A 25588-nucleotide genomic window follows, 5' to 3' on the forward strand; every position below is an offset into this window, starting at 1 on the left:
ATGATTAGTAGTAGTTTTAAAGCTCCTGGCTTGTAGCCAAAAACTAATGGAATGAGAATGTCTATTGTGATAAGTTGTATCTTATCAGTGCACAATTCATCTTGTTTATACACGTCATTAATTTGTTATTCCGATTTATTATTTACAATTTTGTGCCCATATTAGAATATTAAAAACGAACTTAAATACAAGTTAATGCATCCTCTTATTTTAATTATTCTAATGTAATTTATTATTTTAATTAAATTGTAAAATAAATTGAGAATTTAATTGATAAAGAAAAGTATATTACAATATATGACACAAAGTATATCAAGTAATTTATGTCAATCTTTGAAATTTAATTTTAAAAAATCAATACAATGACATCGTAAATTTGTTTCTAATTTTTTATCTTATAAAATCGGTAATAAATTCCTAAATTCGTGAAAATTTTGTACTTTATTCTCTTAAATTAATTCACAATATATCAATGTCCCTTAAGTGTCAAAAACTAATTTGAACAATTTAAATATTAACGGAAAATCGATTAAATGTTACGAATAAAATACTATTAATAATAATCTATTCTCGACAATGAGATATTGGAAAAGGGATGACTTCTAAGAATAATAAATTTGCTATATATATATATACATATATATGTATGTATATTTTTAAAGACACTCCTTTTCGTGCTAAATATTAATTAATCTTGATCGCGAACGCTTTCTAGTCGCCTAGTTTATTTGCGACACCCAGTATATAGAATATAGCTATGAATTTCATCAGTTTGTAGAGCTTCCCTTTATTACTTCAGAAAACTCAAGTTCCACCTAATCCGGTTAACAGCAGCACCTCACAGTTAATCGTGTTCTACCAGTGACCTATTCTGTACACTCCTGACAATAAACGGATGATTTCAGGGATAATAAAGAAGGGGATAATCCTTACAAAATCTAACAATCTTGCGAGATACTCTCGCCCTTCCCTCCATCTTCGATAGAATAATAATTTTATTTAATAGTTATTCAAATTAACGATATATTTTTTTGTTATATTTTATATCTCGTTCCATGTAATATAGAAAATTTCCAAGGAATATTGCAGAAATATAATTGCCAGATTGCAATATACGTTATGCAATCTCACTGCAACAATGTTAGAATATCGCAATTCTATAATGTCTCCACAACATTGCAGTACAGAATTGCAACATCTGGTTTTAGTGTAGTTTGGGAGATTTTATGCATGGAATATATTTATCATTATACACGGAGTCAAAAATCAATAATAGAAAATCCAATAATTTCATTTCAATTATCATGAGGCATATTTTATGTTGAGGCAACAAATAAACGATAAAAAAAAAGAGTCGATCTTGTATCTACCACGATAAGAAAAAAAAGTCGATTTGTCAGCTGAATATTACGAATCTAATTTGAGGAACTTTACTGTATTAAATATTTTCGTTTTTGTTTAAGTGTCGTCTTTATATTATTTCGTCAGACGACTATCCCGACATTTTATATACATACATATATATATAAAATTAATATATAAAATCAACATATTTCAAGATAATTTTATGTAATTTATGTAATTTTATATGATTGGAAAATATAAATTTACTTTGCCAATTTTATTTTATTATATTAATATTATAAAAAAAACAATTATACTCATCACAATTATTTTTATCTGAAAAATTGTTTCGGCAATTACAAATTGTAAAGAACAACTTTTACGCACTTTGCAATATACATAAAAAATTGTCTACTACAACTATAATCTGTTATGTGTTTTTCTCGAACACTGCCTATATGTTGAGTTATCAAATATTTATTTCCGGGACATAATAAATTCTTCTCCATTTAATTTTATGGCCATACTGACAAAATCCAAAGCGTATTGTATATATATATTTGTGTGTATATTTATATATATTTATTAACAATCAATAAGGCACTAACATTATATTATTATTCATTATTACTCATAATATCAATTGCATCGGTCATAGAATTGACATAAAATATCAAAATTTATAAAATAACAAAAAAAAAATATTTAAAAAAGATAATACTGCAAATTTTTTATTATAAATATGTATTATGTAAGTAAAAAACACTGTTCAAGCGAAAAATTTTCGAAATTTTATAACATAACTGTGACTATCTAATATGAAAATCTTATAAAAATTCTTACGTTTTCACCGATCTTCCTCAAGTTCTTGCCGAAAATAAAGTAAAATCAATCAAATCAGACAAGAGTTTAATTTTACTACAAAATTTTAACATGCAATATTTATAAAGAGGAAAATCGATGAAATCATTATTCATATCTCTTAACAATTAATATTAAATATCTCTTAACAATTAATATTAAACATCAAACTTAATATTAAATGTAATATATGAATATATAAACATACTAAAATATATATTAAATTTTTTAAAATAGTTCTGTGCTTTCTTAATACATGTCGATATTTGCGATTAAATAAAATATTATACAGGATCCTTGTTTTATTTCGATTATATGAGTGTTAACCGCAAGTTGATAAAAATCATGTTGATAGGCAAGTTAGTTTACTACATTAAGAATTAATAAGAAACGTCGCAACAGAGTTTACAACTTTGCGTATATACTTAAATTATTAATTTTAGATACTATATATAATATCATAATACTTATTATACAAATGTTTGACAACTATCAATACGTCAATTATAAGAACGCGGTATCAATTATGCATCTATATACAGAGTCCTCCAAAAGTCCCGAAACAGTCATGTATCTCAAAAACAAAGCATTTTTGAAGAAAATGTTTCAGGCAAAAGTTTTAAGATTTTAAAAGGTTTATTGAATGGTCATATCCATTTGACCTTGAGTGGAAGGGTCAAGATCATATGGAGTTCAATTTTGTTTTCTTTAATGGAACTCGTCATTTTTCATTGCACATTCTTATCTTGAGAGCTTGTCAAAACACTATAATAAAGTTTTTTTTTTTGTTAAAATTTAAGTACTTTTCGAATGAGTTGAAATAATTTCTTAATTTTACATAAACTATAAAATATTTCGTAAAATACTTATTTTTCGATGCTATTACTTCAATACTTTTATACACAAAATAATGAGAGGGATCAATTGGTGTAAGAAAACACATAGTTGTTTAAAAAAAAATTCGTAACTGTTAATTGCAAATTACATATTTTTCCTTAAAAACAACTATATGTTTTCTTTACACAATTGATTCCTCTCATTATTTTGTGTATAAAAGTATTGAGATAATATCATCGAAAAATGAATATTTTACGAAATATTTTATGGTTTATGTAAAGTTAAAAAATTATTTCAAGCTTCAAAATTTGAGAAATAATTAACTATAGAAAAAATACTTTACTATAGTGTTTTGGAAAGCTCTCGAAATAAAAATATGCAATGAAAAATAGGAAGTTCCATTAAAATTAAAAAAAAAACAAAGTTGAACTTTATATAATCTTGAGCTCTTCATTCAAGATCAAACGAATATGTTCATTCAATAGAATTTTTAAAACTTTAAAACTTTTGTCTGAAACATTTTTTTTCAAAAATGCTTTGTTTTTGAAATATTTACTCGTTCCGAGATTTTTGGAAGACCCTGTATATTAATATCATGCTCATTGTAGAAACATATGATTAATATCAGTATATAAAAAAAAAATCAAACATTTTTGGACTCTAAATACTTTTTACAGATAATTATATTGCATTACGTATGTTTCTTACATTTTATACTCGAAAAAAAAAAACAATTATTTTTCGAGTTTTTTCTATTCTAGTCTTATAATCATGCTACAAATTTTGGATCTAATGGCAGTTTCTTAATGAAAAATGATATTCAAATCCATCAGACATATAGACAATAAGATACTCCGTGTGTAATCGCAAAACATTTGTTAATGAAGTATGTAAATTTTAGGCCTGACATCTTTCGAGTAAATTAAAAACGTTATATACAGAAAAAAACTTATCTTTGATTACGATATAATCATACATAATCAAAACAGAAATTGACAAATCTTCGTAACTTAAAAAAGAAACTTAAAAAAGAAACTTAAAAAACACTCGTCGCACCAACAACAATCTTTTCGTTCTTGTATATGCGTCTGCCATGGCGCGATTTGCATCTTTACACGAATAAGGATTTACACATTCTTCGTATGCATAATTTGCATACAGAAAGTCGAGTCGGGAGAATATATCGTCGCTGCAACGGCTACGATGGTCTCCGAGCTATCCGGTCGGAATATTCCACTCGGGAATATCGCGCAGTGACGAATATTTCCACGGGCGTTGATTAGCGGCCTCAGTAACTCGATATGGTGTTGGTGAAGGTGGCCCACGTTTCCTCGATAGGTGCCAACACGGTGATCACTATGAGGATCGCGGCGAATGCGACGATAACCACAAAGTACACACCGAAAATGAACTTGCGTATGCCGGAGTGCTGTCGGGAAAATATTCAATGAGATTTTGTTTGCGCACTGATATTTGTTTGTATACTAAATTATTTTTCAACGCGATACTGCTCCGCGACATCGATATAATATCAGGAGCTATTGATTTATTTGTACAATTTATTGGATATGTGTACACGTGAAAAAAGACGAAATATTTATCTATTATAAATTTTTCTTGAAATTTTTTTACCAAAGGAATTTTATAGAATCCGGAATTTTTAAATCAAATAAATCAAATTCCTAAAAAAGGGAGAAAAAGAGAGATTATTTAAAATTTGTTTCATTTATAAAAAATTAAATCTATCTTATATGAATGCGTAGAACATCCAATCGTCCTTTAGCGCGTAGAATTTTCCTTTTCATTATGTTAAAGGATTGTAATTAGATTTCACTATTGTTATTGACAGATTTTGCAATAGTTACGAGAAAATTGCTGAATGAAAAATGCAACTATTGTTAAGCATATTATCTTCTTTTCTAGCTCTGACAATCTTATTAATGTTTCAAGGCGAATTGACGCGCGTTAGAAGATTGTTCGATCACGTCACTCTTATTTTAGAAAATCTTACAGGAGCGTCTCGCCTCGCATCTGGATGCACCATTGAACCGCGAGAATGCATGTCTTTCATCGGAAATGAATTCACTCTCTGACTGGCTTGTCTATCAGAGACGCATCCAAGGAACTGCAACATAAATCGACAAGAATGTAACAAATATAACAGCAATCGGAAGGTGAATTAAGTTTTGAATAACGCAATTCGGCGTAGAAATTCCATTAGATATTGAATTGCTTTTCTCGAGATATCGTGCAAAATTAAAAATTTTAATTTTCTATAAAAAAAGCACATAATCTGAAAAGTTTATTCGATTTTTAATCAATTTAAATCGGGTGTCAAATTGCGTGATTATTGCAGGTTTAGAGTAATAAATCGTTTGGTCAGATTTTCTTAGAACGTGATTTTTTTGGAACTCTGCACAAAAATTTGACAATGACTCTTACTGTTAGAATGAGATGAGTCAGAACGTAGAATACCACATATGCGGTAAGAATCCAGTCGACCCACTCCGGAAGTTTGGCCTTGTTTAGTCGTACCGCAAAGAAAAGCGCGATTACTATGGAAAAAGGAAAAAATTTTTATATTTTATATAATTTTATAAAAGTTTCATATATTAAAAAATATATATAAAAAAAATTAATTCTTAGATATTTATTTTTATTCTATCTATATATAATTCATGATGCATTTTATATTAAATCAAATATATCAAGAAAATGATAAAGTTATTAGTTGAATTTATATGTTTCATGCTAGGCATTTGAAAAGATGTAAAAATGAGTTAAAAATGAATCCTATATATTTGAGAGCGTGGAATAAACGAAATTAAGAGAGAAAATAGTTAAAAATCAAATGAGAGAGATTATTAAGTCTCAAAATATTTATGTAGCATTATAATCAATTTTTCACTACAATAAAACATTAAACGTAAAAGAAACGTATGTTCTTCAAATAACAATAAATAAAGGACGAGAAAATGTAATATCAAATGCTGCAAAAAAATATGGGACATTTGTATAACTTACAAGCGCATATTTTTGCCACATTACCGACGAACCAGTGAGCCCAATTGAAAAGAACTCTTCGTGGTGCGCCGGGATGTGGTCTCATGGCTGCCATGAAGGGCTGAATAAAGCACAAAATTGTAGTAGCCAGGCCAACGGAAGCGTGTATCGTCGCGGAACTCCATGTGCCCAATTCTACGAATATTATTACGAAGGCTGCGATCGTCATCGACCAAGTGAGCACCATGAAGAATCTGTGCCACTTGAGAAAAAATCGATAGGGTTTCATTAAAATGAAAGGAACGCTAGAAAAAGATGTCGATGAAAACCGCTTTCCCTTTGTGTATTTTTATATTAAATGTTAATGACGTATACATTGATTTTATCGCGAAAAATGCGAATATTTTATTGATGTTGAAGTGTTTTAGCTAGTCTAAAGAAATTAAATATCAATTTATTAAAATATTAATTAAAAGAATTTAGTCTTTTAGAATAAAATTACTTGAAAAATATTTATTCCAATATTATTGCAAAATTAATGAGTATACCAAGTTTGTAGAACCAAAAACAAAAATCAAGTAAATTAATTAATGGCATTCGTATTTTTATTTCACGTTGATTCTTTAATTGCGACATATTTGACGAGTGAAAATAAATCGAGACCGACTGTATAATTTAAAAAGCGTGAAATGATGTTAAACAGTGAGTAGCTCTATTGCCCGAGAAGCTGCGCACTTACGGCGAACCAATGATCCTTTCCACACAGTTGAGAGTTAACCCACGTCTGTCTGTAATATCTCGCAAGTAGCATCCCGATGGAGGCCGTGCCTATCCACGACGCCAACATGAGCGCACCGTGAAGGCGAATTAGTAGGTCGCTGGCTGGAATCCATTCTCCAACGTCGGACAATTTCTTCGAGGTGCTAGTCCCAAGATAGACAATGTCGTGAAAGTCAACGCCATTTTCTAAAAAAAAAAAGATAATTGCGATACCTGTAAAAATCACTCGCATATAAGCAAGAAATAATTTTTCCTTGACGAATTTGTCGCAGACTTATTTTAACTAGTCTATCATAATCAGTGTCTTCTATTTCTCTTTTCTGTAAAATAAGAATTGTAGAAATGCGATCTATCAGTGTACGAATCACATTTTATTCACTTTCTCGTTGGAACAAAAACAAAGAAGCTATGAAATTTGCAGTTATCACAACCTTCGCCGAAAGTTGTAAAGTTTTTATGCACTTTGCTCTTAGCGAAAACATGCGAGGAGCAAACTTTGCAAAGTCGCTGACGTTTCTTTGGCTTTTATTTAAAGAAGTGCAAAACTTTACGTCATAAATCTAGCATTAACGCGATCCTTGATAAAATTCTTTTCTTTTAATAATTAATGGTAATTGCCAGTGAGAGATGTTATTGAAATTGCAAATACACTCGTGCTGATATACATACTTCGCAGATCTTTGCCGGCGGCCACGAGGAGATGGTACGGAGTATTGACAAGGTCGTATGTACGTCCTTGAATAACAGTGCGTTTGTCCCGTCGAAATTTGCAGTAGATCACGTCATTCTTGATCGAGGCGTTTTCCAATTCGATTGCACCTTCCGGCTGTGAATGAAATCGCGAATAGAGCAGGGAAACATTTGTCAGACGTAAATCTCTCGAGAACGAGATGGAGATAATTCACAACATACGATAATTCTAAAATATATTGCTAGATTTTGCAGAAATATTCTTTGCTCGTTTGTAATCAATTTCGCCTTAATAAAAATACTTCATTGAACACTTGAATTTAAATTTCGAGTAGAAACTAAATTTAAAAGATTCTACTTAAAATAATCCACCTCGAATAAAGATTAGCGCGTTAATATGGATGCGATAAAAGTTTTTGCTGTTGATAAGCTTGCATCAAATACGTGAAAATACCTCTTCCAACTTTGTAATTATTCGTAGAGCTTAAAGATTTATGCATTACCGTAACAGAGGGAGTAACATCGTCGGCTACGCGAGTGTAATAATTGGGATCTAATGGGCCAGACTCGTTGCCCACGACAGAACATAGGGCGAATTAATTAGCACAGAGGTGCATCTGACTCGGTGTAGCATAATAAACGATACTCACCGTCGGATGGCGCGTATTATGCTTTCCGGAATTCCAAGACGTATGTAACGCAATTTCGCCGTCCTCGTTCGTGCACTCGACTACGCTGTCGTCGCCCTGTGCATCACATTCCGCATATTATAACTCAACCATTACTACTTAATCGTTGATCTCGCGCAATTACGCGAGTAATTAATTGCGTAAGGCAGATATATATTCGCGTTGCAACTTCTACAGTGACAATGCGATTTTAATTGCCAAATAAATGTTGGAGCATCTTCACGTGGCGTAGTATAAATAAATTGGCGTAATAAAGAAGTCCATTCGCAGTAAATTTTAATAAATAAAGAAAATCTGTTCATAATAAATTCCAATTTCAAATTTCAAATGTAGAATTAGAGTACAATTAAAAATCTCTACGTTACAATCATCGAACTGTAATCATCGAGACGTATTTATTATGCGCCGATGATGCATTTAATCCAATTAATATTTCGAAGAATAATTAAAGACAGAATAAAAAATTTTTCTAAAGACAAGAAAAAAAAAAGAAAAATGCTGAAAATTAAAGAAAAAAAATTTTTTTTAAACTAAAGCAGGATGATGAAAATTCCAAAGAAACGATTGAACAATGCAGTGAGAAAGGTAGCTCTTAATAAAATAGTCCCGCGCGAGGATTCTATTCGCAAATTTCCGCTTACATAAATCGCACATGTGTCCGAGGGAAAAAGCTATGCGAGGTAGTCAAGCTCAGCTTCTCTCGCGAAATTACCATATTCTTGTCGTCCGACAGACCGACAGCGACATATTTGGCCTCCCCCCGCGCCTGCATCTCGAAATGATATTCGTCGCCCTGCACGATCACGGCTACCACGGCGGCGCAGTCCTTGGTTTTTATACAGCCTGCGGGTGCGCCAAAGCAGTTCTTGGTGATGTGACAGTCCGTATAGAACGGGTCCTCCTCATTCTGCGTCTGCAACGAGAACACACACCTGGGTATGACGCAGGAATTTTGTCAAAGCGCGAGATGCCACATTCCGCGAGATACGATCTTGCGCTGCACGACGCGATTTGCGGAGATTGCGCAACATTCTTTCGCCGTTCGTTAAATTAAACAACGGATGAAAAAAACCAGCAAGACGGGATGGAGTTTTTAATATTTAGAATCGACGATCATCGTGAAAAAATTGCTTATATTTGTTTACGAGGTTTTTCTACTTCGATATCTAGAGATGAAAAATATTTTGCTTCGTCATTACATCGTAAAGGAAATTCAAATTATAATAACTTTAAGTAACTCTTAATTAAGTATACAAGGCAAATAAGATCCAGAAGAAAAAAAATACACGTCTTATTAAATCGTAAAACTGAAAAACACATACATAAGAAAGAAAAATAGAGACGTTGAAATTAAAGTTCGTGTATTTTCGTCATCTGAATAATTTTAAAAACTTCTAAAAAATAAAACTTGTTATATAAATAAAGCAGTTTACGTTGTATAAAGAAATTTTCGTGAAACCACAGTTGTGTTTTCAGATTAGAAATATTGCAAACTCTACTTCCGACAAGAGGCAAATATTAAACTTCATATATTATCAATGCAAACATAATTTGACGGCACGTTGTGACGGCATAAAAGTAAAATAGTCACGATTGCATTAACACTTATCTCTGACGTAAGCAACACAGTTATAACAACGATGTAAATACCAAGTGTTTCGCGTAGAATTATTTCTGTTGTAAGAGCCAACAAGAAAACGACATGTTTTGATTTCACAATGATAGTACAAAGCATCAAACTAATTTAAAACTTTTGACATAAATATACGATAGTACAATTAAACTTACTAGATTATATTTCACCAGATTTAATCTAGCAAGATATAACGGAATGATGAGTTATAATTCCGGATATAATATTGATATATTTTTGATAATATTGATATATTATCATGTACCGCGATACACATATATATATATATATTAACTGTTATTTTATTTACAGTTCAACTGTACTGAAATTATAATTATTAAAAAAATATTTAAATATTAATTATTATTAAATTTTATTTAAATATTATGCACATATTAATTATTGAAATTAATTATGATAAATTTCTGCGGAGTCGTGGTAATAGCTTAAATTATACCGCTATGCCGTTATTTCACATACGCAAAAAATATTTATAATATTTAATATTATTATTATATAATAAATATTATTATTTGTAAAAAAAAGATTTAATGTGCAATAGTTTTTTGTGAAGTCGCTATATGACTCGGCGAGAAATCTTAATAAGGGAGACCTTGCGGAGCAAATCGCACGCAACAATTTACGGGAACGTGGCTTACAAACGAACGAAAAGGAAATCTGTAGCAGAAGAAAGAGAAACAGCTTGACGACCAAGCTTCAATTTAGATACGCTTCGCGAAATCGCGCGTTCACGCTCCGATGGCCTCCGTTCGCCATTACCGCTTTTTGGTTTTTTTATCGCGAACGATCGAGCGTCGCTTTTCAAGGAAAGGTCACTCGCCCGCACAGCAGGATGTAATTATTTAATGAATCTGTTGCATATATTGTTTAAGCGAATTAAACAATTCTTCGACGGAAAAATATCAAATTATTCTTGCGACAGGAAACAATTCATAAAAGCGACAATAAAAATTTCAAATCAGAAAATTTTAATATTTATCTGACAGTTACTTAATAAATTTGACTGAATTTATTGAGATATTATAGGAAAAACAGTCGATAAGTTTTTCTGCTCGATCAGCTTATTTCTAAAACTCTGGAAGATGTAAGAAAAATTTATGCATTGTGATATATCTACATAATACGGAAAATTCGCTCATAAATTACAGATACATATATTACGTGAATATCATATTTAAAATCTCTAACAAATTCAACTAAATTTAAAAAATATGTATGTAAAATTAATAATCGTTACAAATAATTAAATTTGTAGGTTTCCTAGAAAGAATGAATATATCCTGATAAAATTTCTCCTAAATTTCTTTTAGATTTCTCCGATTTATCATAAATTTACGTTTTAAAAATTAAGAATTAATCCTGTTTTTATCTCCTCGACATAAATAATATATTTTACATCGGGACTATATAAAATATCTTTTTTCATACCATTAAATATTAAAATAAAAGATTTAAAATGTATTTGCATATTTTTCAAAAAAATTTATATATTTCTGCTTTTAAAAAAAGCTTTTAAAAAAAAATAAATTATAGAACTAAAAGACGACGCAGCATGAAAAGGACGAATGAAATGTAGTGAGTTTAGAAAACTTTACGCAAGAAATGCAGGATTAATACTTAGTACTTTCGCATTCAAAGGATTCGGAAAGGATTTAACTAAATCTTGCCAAGATGCTTGCTACAACCCGTAAATCAGAATATCTTCGTTTTATTTTTTATTTTCTTTTTATCTTCGTCCGCATTCAATAATTCCACTTGACGATTCTCGAACGTGCGAAAAAAAAAGCAAATAAAAAGTTGACGATACGAAATCGCAAACGACCGCGGAAGTGAACGGTGAAAGTACATAAAGCAGAAATTCCAGAACGTTAGTTGCGGTCGTGCGTTATGCGTTTGTATGTCGTTAAAAGATTCATATGTATATGAATTCATACACGTACAGGTGCATAATTCATGCATCTGCAACACGCGTCACGCATTGCTATGTCGCCTCTGTATACGTTTCGTACGCGGGTACGTGTGCGCATCGTAAATTTTTTACTTTCCACGATAGTGCAGATCGCTATCATTATATGAGATATGAGAAATCTAAAATATTTTTCACATTAGTCGAAACTTTCGAAATTTCGATTTATGCGAATAATATAAACGAAAGACGTAGAAAATCAGTGCGCGCTATATTTTCCATTAATGATCCACTTTGCAATTATAAGTTGTATTCGGTCGAGTGTAGATGCTTAATAAGGATATTAAATGGATTTTAATTAAACTTGAATTTCGTGAAACTGCAAAATGGAAATTTATGAGTGAACTATTTTAATTCATTTGGTATCAAATAATTATTTATTTATCTCACGAATATATAACCTACTTGGGACTAACAATTTTCATTAATTAGAGTATCGCTGCAATTCGTTCACGATGCGAATGAGAATTTAAATGCATTTTAACCCAAAATCCGTTTCAATCCGCGGAACAATTCATTGAAAGTTATTATCTACTGAAAAAAAAATACAATAGGTTATATCGTATATAAACTAACAAACAGGTTTTCTATGTAATATGATCTCTGTCGGTGATGGACAATTACATATAAAAATGCTATCCGCGGGATATACAAACGGATTAAATAATAGATTTTTTTAAAGAATTTTAAATCAATTTTTTTCCTAACAAAAACATTAAGGCAAATCTCACTATTTTACAATACTCAAGTAATTTTCTGTAATTAAACCTCAAATTAAAATTAAATTTTATTTAAAATATTAATCAAAAATATTATTTATTTTCGTTTCGTGTAGTTTGTTTATTTTCAGTCATTAATAAAAAATCACACTTCTTTTAGCAACACATGTTTTCGATAAAATTTTTATTGGGAGAGATCTCTATCAAATGAATCGACGAAAAGAATACCCAACGATTTTGAAGCACTCTCTATGTAAACTGAATAAATTCTTTGACTGTGGTTACAACATAGTGTCCTCTGTTGAATCGGGTCGAATCGGATCGGTTCGCGCGTGCATCCCACGAGCGATGTTCATAAAGCCGCACCTATCGGGACTTACAGGCCGCTTACATCGTTTAACGCTCTGTGTAATAGTCGGGCGCATTTACCTCCTGGCGGGTACACGACGGGAAATATAATACTCACCACATAATTGACGGTGCGGCCATAGTAGGGCGGCGTGGTAGTCCTGAAGGTAGTGACGGGCGTAGGTGAGGTCGATACGTGGATGGACCGCTTGTTGACGGTGATTCTGGGCGACTCCACACCAACCCAATACGTGCTGTAATCCTGAGCGAAGGTGGAGCTGCAAAAGAAACAATGAGAGGTCAATGATCAACTGTAGCGCGCGGTGCGATGTTAAACTCCGGAATTAAATAGAAATGTCAGAATAATTACTTTAGGGTTTTAAAACGATATAAAAAGCTTGCGGAATATAAATATATTATGACAACATTTAAGACATATTGTATATTATTCTATCAAATTTAATTCAAATTTCTGTCGATGCAGATGTGTGCATTTTTGTATTAAATATTCAATTTTATATTATAAATATACAATTTTATTACTTTAATGTCTCAAATATTTTGAAATACTTTGCTGCATTTAAAACGGGAAATTGAAAAATTTACGTGAAAAATATTCCTATTTGCACATAGATGTATATGTGTACATTTTCATATTAAATATTATTTTAGATTTTTTCTTTTTAATGAAAAAGAGAGAGTGAAAGATACTTTGAAATATTCTAATTAATTTAAAATAGAATTTTCGGACCAAAAATTTCATGTAAAAATAATTGAAATAATATTGGAATAAATCACGATAAAAAAGAACATTATTAAAAAATGAAATATAATTTTATTTTTGTAACATTAGCCAATAATTTGGTAAAAATATAGAAATATTTTACGCGATTTAAAATGGGAAATTAAAAAAAATTTATTTTTGTGACATTATGTATCTGACCTTTCGGAAATTGAAACATTTTGCGTTTTCTCTCTCTCTCTCTCTCTCTCTCTCTCTCTCTTTCTCTCTCTCTCTTTATTTTTAACATATATAGCGGAGTACTTTAAATGCTCAACGCGTGAAATAGGATTTTCTGTATCTTAATAAGAAATAAGATTTTCTGTATCTTAATATATCTTAATAAGGATTTCATTAAATCTTAGTAAGAGAGTCATTTTTTCTAATTTTCGATTGTTTCAGGCGTGAATTAAAATAGACGAATAGAAATAACAAGAGATAAATTTTTTAGCATATATATAAAATTAATGAGGTCAAAAATTAAAAATACATAACAGTAGTTTCATTAATTTTTTTCCAATTCATCTATTCTCTATACAGGTGTTAATCACATATAATTGTATTTCAAGATTTTTGATATTTCTTAATGGAGTATAAGATTTAAATATAATAAAACTTTTATTAAAATTATATATTGATCATGATATTAAATATATTAACAATTATTTCTCTTAAATCCTTATCATTTTTCTATTAATACTGCTTGCGACGAATTATAAATATCGACGTAAGCAAAAGCAGCGAAAAATTCCCAAGTGGAATCGTAAAATCGAAATAAAATTCAAATTCTTCTCGAAATAAGTTACGAACTTTCAATAGGGGCGCAGCTGCGCGTTTCCTACTAAATATGCATTAGTTACTTCGCATCGATTATTACAAGGAAAAGTTTATAAGGAATGTTTCGCGCACTTCTCATACCGTTATGCTCGCACGAGCACGCTGAATTCCAAACGTGAGCAGCCGCGCGTACAGTAATACCTAATTGTGATTCACAAGTGCGATACCATACATTGCGCTTTTGTGTGTATGTATGCGTACGCACGCACGCACGTGTGTATGTGTTCAGTTGAGATCAGTCGCGAAAATCGTGACTCAACAATTAAGCCATTTCCATGGATGCTGGATGTTTCTTGTGTCGAATTTTACAGGTGTTTCGAAACTTTGCAATTTCACGAAAGTAAACAGATTCCTATGTGATCTTTTTTAATTGTATGTATCCTCAAACGATGATAAATAATCTATTATGTTTATATAAATTATGCAAATATGTTTATATAAATCAAGTAACAAACTACAAATAAAATTGAGATAAATAAAAAAAGATATGTATAAAAAATAATTTTATTGAATGATTGATGTAGTAAAATTCATATAATGTGTGATCTTTTATGATTGTGTGTATCCTCAAACGATGATAAACAATCTATTATGTTTATATAAATTATGCAAATATGTTTATATAAATCAAGTAACAAACTACAAATAAAATTGAGATAAATCAAAAAAGATATGTATAAAAAATAATTTCATTGAATGATTGATGTACAGTATAATTCGTACAATACATCATAACGTTTTCTCGAATCTGAGAGATGTTAATTAATAAGTATTATTTTGCGGGACATTGACTGAATAGATGCAGCGCATGAAAAAATTTGAGTATATCGCTTGGAGAATTCTTATTTAGAATTGACATTCGATGTCGAATCAAGCTAAATCGCGTGATGCTTGTTAAAGAATCATTATCATTATACGATACTTACTTGAAGATAATGGTACCCTCGTAATCGATCGGAGCTTCCCAATCAAGTTCCAGATTCTGCTTCTTCTCCCTGTTAGTATGAGTCACACCATTCTAGACACAAGAAACAGGAAAAGTTTCTTCAGATAAGAAATTGCACATCATTGAAATTACACATCGTTTACGAAAGAACTACGATAAATGATTCATGATTCCTTGAAAAAACTATTAATGTTAGAAAAATAAAATGCTAAGGAAAATGGATTCTGATGCATTATATATCGCATTATGCCGCAATCATATCGTGTAGTACAATGTGATTGAAATCCATAATCAAAAGAAAATATGATTTTGCAATTGTTTTAATGTTTCAAATATTTGATACGATACAACGATGATATCATTTCTTGCTTCAGAAATTTGAAGAAAAAATAAATCGTAAACATAAAAAATTAAATATATAATTTTAAAGTCATTAATTTTCTCATATTTTTTAAATTAAAGAGCGAATTGTGAGGCAATTTTTGTATGGAATTCTTTAATTGTTTATAATAATACTTAAATCTTTTATTTATCTTTTCTGAACGATTTGAAATGCAAATAGAACAAGAAGATCATAAAAATCAGTGAAGTACCTTTACGCCTTGGATGCATTCAACGATTTTCGCGGAATCGGGCAGATTCGTGAATTCTCCCACAAATTCGCCGGTGTCGATGTCTCTGGCGAGAATCATGAAGCCCTGATAGGCGAAGCCCTTGGGACTTCCGAGGATCAGCCGGACCCTGCCTTGTCCAGCTGCGGGTAGCACCTGATAAGGTGGATACGACGTTTGAGGGGAGATATTTTCATGATGTGGCGTCAAATTCGAGCATGTTTTCGGTGGTGCTCCATTAGGTAATCCCGATACTCTCGCGAGCAAACCAATGGCCAGGAATAGCAATATCCTGGGCATTTCTGTAATGAAACGAACGCGTTTCAAACGAAATATTCATTAAACGATAGATTTAAATAATGAGCGATTTATATTTCCGCTAATAAAAGATCCAGATTGACAACGGAATCTATTATTGAGCGGATATTTGATCTTTTTGAGACCGAAACTGTATAAATCATATGATGAAAGCATTGCTTTATATCGTTGTATTGAAAAAAAGAAGGAAACTGATTTATATCGCATAAAACGCTTTTTAAACTTTTTAGATTGAATTACTCTCGATATTGGATTTGCAATTAGCTTCAGCAATGCACCGTGAAAGAAAGAATTACAATATCGCGATCACCTGGATTCCCTTGCCCTCGTTGGAGATGTAATGAGACGATCGGAAAATATTTAAATGAGACTGCACACTTGTTTAAACAGAGAAGACGGACAATAGGTTTGCTTGATGTTCGCATCAATATTGAATTTATCCGGTATGACGTAAACAGAAATGTGCATCTGACGGTAGTTCGCTGTCATTTATCCTTAATGCACGTCTTATTTCCTTACTTATGTGTTGTCATACATGTACGCAATATGTTGCAACATAGTGCTACATAAATTTCAACTTCAGCAACCATATTTGCATTAGTAATTGATGAATGCATTAGTAAATAAATATTGAAATATTGTAAAGATGACGTTTGATATATTTTTTATCTACATCGTATAATTTCATTCAACTATTCAACAGATTTCTGGCGGAAAAATTCGATAAAAACGTCATCTAAACAAAATTGTTGTTGAATACTTATTCATATTGCACAATATCTAGCTCTCGATAATGGCTCTATAATATCGTCTCGTTATTTACACAATCTTCTCGATAAAATCCAAGTTTTCCCAAGCTATTGTAATCACGCAAAAAGAATGTTCATCCTGTATCCAACAAGATGTTCAAAACTGTATGCCTCGAGTAATTCTGATATATAAGATTTAATGCAATGATAACGACTCGGAGATAAAATCGGGAATTCTGCGAGACGAGAAGTGAGTTATAATCATTGATAATCTTTTTTAATACGTGCACAGAGTGCAAGAGTTAATTGTTCCATCACACGGAACATTAGATTGAGATAACTAGAGAGAGGCGTAGAGAAGCTAGCTAGAGCTGGGAAGGGAGAACCATCGTGACATTAATGAGCGGGGAGGAACGCAAGAAGTGAATGATTCCCAGGAACGTTTGTTCGTTCGTGTACAGCCCACGCCTGAAAGAGCTGACTTTCACCTATTGAGAATTTAAACTCCTTACGAGTTTCTTAGCTCGCGCATTCCTAAACGCCCCGCCGCAACTGAAATATTCCTGCCGTTATGTAACTACCAACTGACCCTCGCCATTGAAATGCCACGTAGTCGCGGAAAGGTTTGTTGCAACGTTCTCTTGAAACGAGGCGTGGAACGTTGGCTTGAAACGAGATCGCCTTAAAATTATTGCTTTGTCTTGTACATTTGCGCTGTTAAAGTTCGAGCTATTATTTTTAGCCGGCATCACTGCGATTTCGCGTAAAATTTGACAAAGAAATACAGACGAGAAATGCAACAATGAAATTAAGAAGGAAGATATGCACAATTTTTTAAATACAGAAAAATGCAAAGATGATCCACATAAAATCTATTCAATGGAATTATTTTATGGTTTCAATAGTATGTAAAATATCACATTGCGTGTTTAATAGCAAAGTGTCATCGACACGAATAATTGTATAATTGTGTGTTTCTGCAAATGTGATCGTATCTTTCTAGAAAATTAAAAGTTAACAGCTTGGTCGATAAAACGTATGATAAATTCCACGTAAATTCCATGAATCCCTAGTCGCAAACTAGATATGCACATTCGAGACAAGGTCGATCATTCGCGAATAATTGCTAGTCGCACTATTCTACACTTTCACGTGTACAAGGACACACGCACACGCACATGTTCCAAGTTTGTCGATTAGAATTAGACCGTTCATCACGAGAAATTATTGTCCTGTCGCCTCGTCAAAGGCATAGCTCATGGTTTATTGCTGAAGGAGTTAGGCGTGTACTATTTAACGACGATTTAAGCTGATTTAAGCCGATGTTGGAAACGAAGATTCGCAAGATGACTCAAGATTCTTCGCGAAGATTGAAGAATTACAATGAATCAGCATAGGAATGTAGTTACATAATAACGTAATACTAAATATATATAATAATACATGATGATAATAACACACTATTTTAAAAAATAATAGCGCGTAGATCTCTCTCGTTTTTCATGAAAAATTTTCTGCATTCTTTTCTAAATTTATTTGAAATTAAAAACAAAATTATATGTATATATTTATTCAGCATGATGTAAATAGAAAAAAATCCTTAATTTTTCGTACAACTATTATTATCAATATTGATATAAGTATATAAACAAAGTTACTGCACATTTTATTGATATTTAATCAAAGATCAATTTTTTTAATAATAATAAATATTTGAGGAATTTTTTATCGGTCTGCAAATATAATTAAAAACTGACTACAAATATGTAACATATTGACGTTCGTACCTATTTTTCATTTCCATATTTATATTTCATATTCACATCATGATAAACGGTATATGGACGTAATAACCGTTAATTGGGAACGCATTCGCAAAGAATACAATTATCTCGACAATGCGGCAATCATGGACGAATATTGAGGCGAGTCCGTCGACACCGTCCAAGATCAATATTGCAGATGCACTCGAAATTTCTCTCGCGGACGGAGCCTGCAATTTGCAAACCGCTGCGACCACCGTGTACGCGCACGTGCGAATTGGAGAACACGTACACCTGGATACATCAATTACATGTATACCGAGGAAACCGGGGCAATCGTTCCTTTTTTAGTCGTATAAAAGCTCGTGACGATACTGCGAATAAAAAAAATCAGTCGAGTCCAAGTTTACGTCTGTGTGACATATCGGAGAGGAATTAAGACCACGATAATCACGTGCCGCGTGTGCCTAGCATTATCATACATCATTATTTCATTGTATGGAAGAGAGAATGAGCACAAGGCTTCGTTTTGCGGTTTATAACGCGTGTGTGATTCACCCGCGGCATTTTACACCCACATAAAAACATACACACACATGCGCGCGCACGCACACATATACGCACAACTGTGCACATGTACACAGAGTTCACATAGACATGGATTCACCAGGTAGATTTTCCTCCTGCGCGGTTCTTTGTGAGCACAGGAAATTCCCATTGTATATATATACGATTTTAAAGGTTGGAATCGATGTGATATTTATTCAATATACATATAGTGAAAAAAATTAAATGGCATCATATAATTTTTTTATCGTTAATTACGCTTTTGTTAGAATATTAATATATTAAAGAATTTTTCATTAAAATTTTCTCATGAAGCTTTTTGACCTATAACACACGTCGAAGAATTGAAATTATTTATTATATATTTATTAAATATGTTTCAATTATAATTTTTTTTTATTCCATCATTTATTTAAAACTTTGAAGATTAAAAAAAAAGTGCAAGCGAAAGAAAAAAATATTTATCGCTTTATTTATCATTTAACGATCGAATGTTTGCATAACTATCTGTGGGTTGTATTTAAAATAGAAAGCCAACCTCATTTTGCTAATAAAACAGATTATGATAGTATGGTATACTGCTACCGTTTCAATGACACATCACGATTGCCGAAATCAAGGAATTTTATGGGCATTCCTTGTTTCGTCAATTTCCTTGTTATTATCACTGTCTTTATTTGCATATACGTTTAACTCTATAAAAAGTTACTCGATACATCTTGGCTTATCCAATATAACCTTCTTAGTAATATATTTATCTTTTGTTATGCAATATGATCTTCGCACGATGCACTCGCATAACGCCTAGTTGTGCATTTAGTTTGCTTAGCAAGTGATTACTAATATGTCGATTCAATATGGAACGGCTATTACGATGAAGTTACGTCATTTGAAATAAATCAACTGAATGTTATATATTGACTATAACTAAATATTATATAACAGATGTAGAGCATAGTAATAATAACGTAGCTTAAAATTATACACTAGGCGATAATGAGACATTTAATTAATGGTTGTCATGGATATGTGTGTTGAAGATGTATCTAGGTACGTCCTAATGTTTCACTGTCTCTTAATTTCATTGTAACATCTTATTTAATATTCAGAACATGCTTTGAAGGAATGGATTATTTCATTATGAAGCTATGTTAGCATGATATAGAACGTCTTGAAAAAAAATTTCTAAATATATGAAAGAATTATCTCATACACATTCTGTCCTATAATTATATTTTTTATTTATTTAATTATATTAAGCTGTTTTTCACAATATTTGCTTGATTCATTAATAAGTTGTTAATATTTTATGGTAATAAATATTTTATAATAATAAGTTTTGCAAAATTATCATTATTATGCAAATTATAAATTTTATAATAATAAATTTTGCAATATTATTATTATAATGCAAATTATAAATTTGCAGATCTTAATAAAATATATTTTTTTTTTAATTCCAAATATCTTTCTTACTATTATTGTTACATGGTCGAGCAGCTGAATATTCATAGCATATATCTTTGAACAGTTAATTGTATTCCTACGACTTGTAAATTTCTACCGTTCCAAATGTCATTAGGTAAACAAAGTATCACGTCTCGTCTCTTCCGTGTTTGCTGAACGTATCGCCATGGTTACGATGCCCTGTTGTCCTAGAATTTCAACGTCGAGCATTACTCTCGCGTCAGTACCGTCGAACCGCAAATTATTTTATCGGTTACATAAACCAGAGACCGCGCCGTGCAAGAATTCAGGGAAACGCCATTCATCGTTGCCGCAATTATTCTTAACGGCTTGCTCCTTAACGAGTATAACGTTCCTTAGTATAACACATCGATCTTGCTCCAATTGTTTCGCTTTGTCTTTTGCACGGGTTGAGTCAATTAAAACAACCTGCGTCCAAGGATGACATAGATATGATTAAACATTATTCTCATGTCTAATCTGCAAGGTCCTTTATCCTAATCGTAGACTTCAGGTCTCTCTAATGATGATCTTATTTTTTCGAATTGTCTTTTAAATATTTATGTTGATAAAGACATGTGTTATGAAGAAAATATTTTTAATAGCATTTTTAAAAATGTTTTTAATTGATAAAACACCAATATAACACAATTATAAATCAAAATATGTTATCTTTTCTATAGGAAATAATTATAAAAAAACTTATTTATATATTTCATATATGTGTTTACTTTTTTATTCATTCTTCTATTAATTTTTCTACAGAATAAGCTATTTCACCAAATTATATAAAATTAAGATGAAGCAAGTTATATGTCACGTTATATTTTCGGAATCGACTCAATTAATTAATGGCGATGACTTTTTCTTCCTACAGACGGTAAAACCCAGCAGAATAATCGCATGTATTATTTATCGATTGTACTAAAATGAGAAATAATGTATATATGATATATATATATATATATATATATATATATATATATATATATATATATTATATTTAAGTGTCAAGGGGATTCTACGAGCCGATTTCCCCAAAGTTGATTAACTTTAATCGTAATTCAATCATTTCTCTCGAGTTTCTGTTTCTCTACATGTAAGAGAAGATGGAAAGACACGATTACCCCCACGATTCAAGTTAATCGACGTTGGAGAAATCAGCCCTAGAGCGATCAAAGGGGGAGAGAGAGAGAGAGAGAGAGAGAGAGATCTCAAGTCCAATAGATCCACTAGATTTTCTGCTTATTGTTGCATAGAAATGCGTTCTTATCGATTACAATACTCAATGACCCGAATTAAAGAACAATTGCTTAATCAATTTTCTCACATAAATGTATAAAAATCTATTATTTTTTTTCTGTAAAATATATATCGAGAAGATTTATTAGATTTCCTTTTACATATATATAAAACACATGAAACTAACAAATTTTACATACATGATGATATAAATGTGATATAAACGGAGATAAACACAATGATTTTATGCTACGAATCGTCTACAAGATTAATCTCTACGTAACGGAAAGAAGATTTGGATCATCGTCACGTTTATACTCAGAATTCTGAAACGGGCAGAGGAAGTAGTGGCTGAATTTCTTATGAATATTTCCTACGAGTTTTCTTCGTAAGGCTACTTCATGAATTTTAAAATGTCTTACCATGTCTACTTTTGTACACGAGTCGTCTTTCCACTTTAATTTACGTTGTATCTTATGTGACTCTGTCAGCTTCAAGCAAAACATTGTAAAATACTTTCCTCTTTTAATCAAAAATTATAATTAATAATTAACAATGACGATTTTTCAGTAATGCGATATGCAATTATGTCTTCAACACGTATGTTAATTATTTATATATATGCGATATAAAAATTATACCAATTTCTGAGTACGATATTAATTGATTTATGTTAAAAAGAAGAAAATATTGGACATTTTAAATTCTTTTATATAAGAATTTAAAAAAACTCATGAAAGAAACATTATAATGTGATTTTTTTATTTGTTTAGACATCGATTCAACTATTTAATTTTTCTGGCTATTGTTTCTGGCGAAATAAAATGACAAACACAATTTCGATGTTAATTTTAAACTGCAAGAATAATCAATAAAAAAGAAAATGGAAAAGAGAAATATATTTTTCAACAAACTATTTATATTAATTCTTAGATAGAGTAAAATATCGGGAGCATTAATTAATTTTAAAGAATGGAAATTGTTGCGAGCGAGTGATATAAAAACTTTAGACCTTTAGCAGCTGGTCCCATCTGGCTCGAAAAGAAAGAACAAGAACCTAGTTTGTTTACAAACTACTACTTGTTTGTCTTCAAATAGATATTGGAAACTACTGAAAGGTGAAAAGGTAATTGCCGGTAACGTATATCGACATGCTTTTAGAAAAGATAGTATTCCAAGGGCATAAATTGTTAAACAACCGAGTCACATATCTATTCTTTCTTCGATTACTTGACGGTCAAAGAACCCAACGTATTCTCGTTGCTTGTTCACATACGTCAATTCTTTATTATTGTACAGAAAAAAAGGACATTCTTGTTTTGAAAATATATTTAGTTTGAACATGCAAATCTTGAAATGAGATTATATTGCGTTAATTAAAGAAAAATATAATTGCTTGAATAATTACTTACTTGAATGAAGCCATTTTATATAGTTCAATCAAGAAAAATATATTCTTATGATTTAAGATTTAATTTTCTTGAATGGAGAAGAAACAATGTTAGATAGAAAATAACATTTTTAAATCAAAGATTATAATTTTCTTAAAGTAGAATTAAATAATTATATATTCTTGAGAGAGAAGTGACAATTACAATATTAAAATAAGACTATAATATTGTTGAAATTTAAAATTATTAAATTCTTCTAAGAAGATTATAAATTGTTGCGCATATACGAAACAATGAACGCGTTAGTTTAAGTATATAAGTTTTGATTTGACACTCATTTTTTTTCTATGTGGTACCATAGATATATTTTTTAAGGATTAAAAAAATCATATCCTTATAAATGTTACATATTTTTCTTTCGTGTATATATGTGTGTATATAAATCCCATGAAACCACCGTAATTTGTAACACCTGCTGAGGATTAAATCCACAATTATCGCGCAAGTACTCACTGATTGTCATATCTGCGATTGTTGATCCTTGACGGCGTTCACGGCGAGGAACCCGCGCACCAAACAAACCGATAGGGTCACGTGTGCGTTGGTACCGGTGATGTCACGCTAACACGCGTGCACACTAATTCCACGACGAAGGTACACCGTCACCTAAATCGGATTGTCGACAATTCCGATCGATCCGATTCGTTCTTTAACGTCGCCGCGTCGGACGCGTCTGTCCGGCCGAGCGAACTCGCCAAGAATCGTTCTGTGCTGTTGGCGATCGAGAGTTTGATAAATCGCACTTGAAAAAAAAAAAAAAAACGCGCACTCGCGTTTAATCGCGCGGCTTTTCTCTCGACGTGAAGAGGATCGAGGGGGACTCAGGAGAGACGCGCCGCTGAATCGATCGTTCGCCGGACGTGGATCTCGCACGACACTTGTTGATCCCGCGGCGGCATACTTCCGTCTCTATAGCGTCAAGAACCACACCTTGCGAGAGACTGTACGAGAAATACGGGCCGAGTTGAAAGGCCCTCGGTCGTGAGACCAGCTCAGGCTCGTAGCGGCGATCCACGATGCCACTCGATACCGATACTTTCGTTACGGGGTCTCTTTACCATCGGTATAGCTCCGCGAATCTGCTCGCAAATCTTGATCAATAATTTCCAGCTATATTTATAAACTGAAGTATGCTAAATTATTATAAACATTAAATAATCGAGAGATGCATTAACAAGTATATTTAGCAAGAATCTTGCAAGAAGGATAATTACTTATTATTACTTAGGAAGAGAGAAGAGAAGACTTGAGGAAATAATTGGAAAATCAAGAATTTCGTTTATCGGAGATTGTTGGCAAATATTTAATGAAATTAATGTTGTTAAAAAATCGTTAAAAATAGTAAGAGAAAAAAAAGATAATGCGAAACTAAATTATCTTCTTTTTAAATAAGATTACTTTTCAAGAGTTTTTGGAGATATATTCTCTTGATTATATCATCGTGATTACATCGAATAATTGAGGGAGATAAAGAGAGAAGAATCATAATTTATCTAATCTTTTGTTAATAATATATCTAATCTCTTGTTAATTGCATTCTCTTTCTCTACTTTACTTTTTCTTTATTTGTCTCTTTAATATCTGAGTGTATACGTATTTTATTTTAGATGCAAAAGATAACGGTACAGATAAAAATAGACTTTATAAGTTGAAGATTTCTTTCTAACACGTATATATTTCAAACTACATTATGTATTTCACTTGCATTGCATTATTTTTCAATGACAAATTCTTTTCATACTTATATATATATACACATAATTATATAAAAATTATATAAAATTATACAAAATTATATAAAAATTATATAAAAATTATCAAGATTTTTTCAAGTTTTTTATGTCCATATTTCATTAGAACGCTCGCTAAGCCAGCACTGAATTGTGCTGAGGGAAAGAGAGAGAAAGAGAAAGAGAGAGGGATTTAACGACACCAAAACGGTACGACGCGACGTACCGTACGTTC

General features: G+C 31.4%; 1 protein-coding gene across 1 annotated transcript; it reads right to left on the reverse strand.

Moving 5' to 3' along the window:
- Positions 1-1606: 1606 nt before the first annotated feature.
- On the reverse strand, positions 1607-24573 carry LOC145972235 (ferric reductase 1). The gene is made up of 12 exons (XM_083100668.1): positions 24077-24573; positions 16049-16368; positions 15436-15527; positions 13010-13169; positions 8917-9117; positions 8166-8261; positions 7495-7651; positions 6785-7011; positions 6067-6307; positions 5485-5597; positions 5054-5167; positions 1607-4471 (listed from the first exon to the last, which is right to left on the reverse strand). Exons 1-12 carry the CDS (start codon positions 24084-24086, stop codon positions 4331-4333), a joined length of 1872 nt encoding a protein of 623 aa, XP_082956794.1. The 5' UTR covers positions 24087-24573; the 3' UTR covers positions 1607-4330.
- Between the last annotated feature and the right edge of the window lie 1015 nt (positions 24574-25588).

This window comes from Camponotus vicinus, unplaced genomic scaffold (assembly GCF_025532165.1).
Source record: "Camponotus vicinus isolate PSW18456_S1 unplaced genomic scaffold, iyCamVici1.0 SCAF_5, whole genome shotgun sequence".
Taxonomy (NCBI): Eukaryota; Metazoa; Arthropoda; class Insecta; order Hymenoptera; family Formicidae; genus Camponotus; species Camponotus vicinus.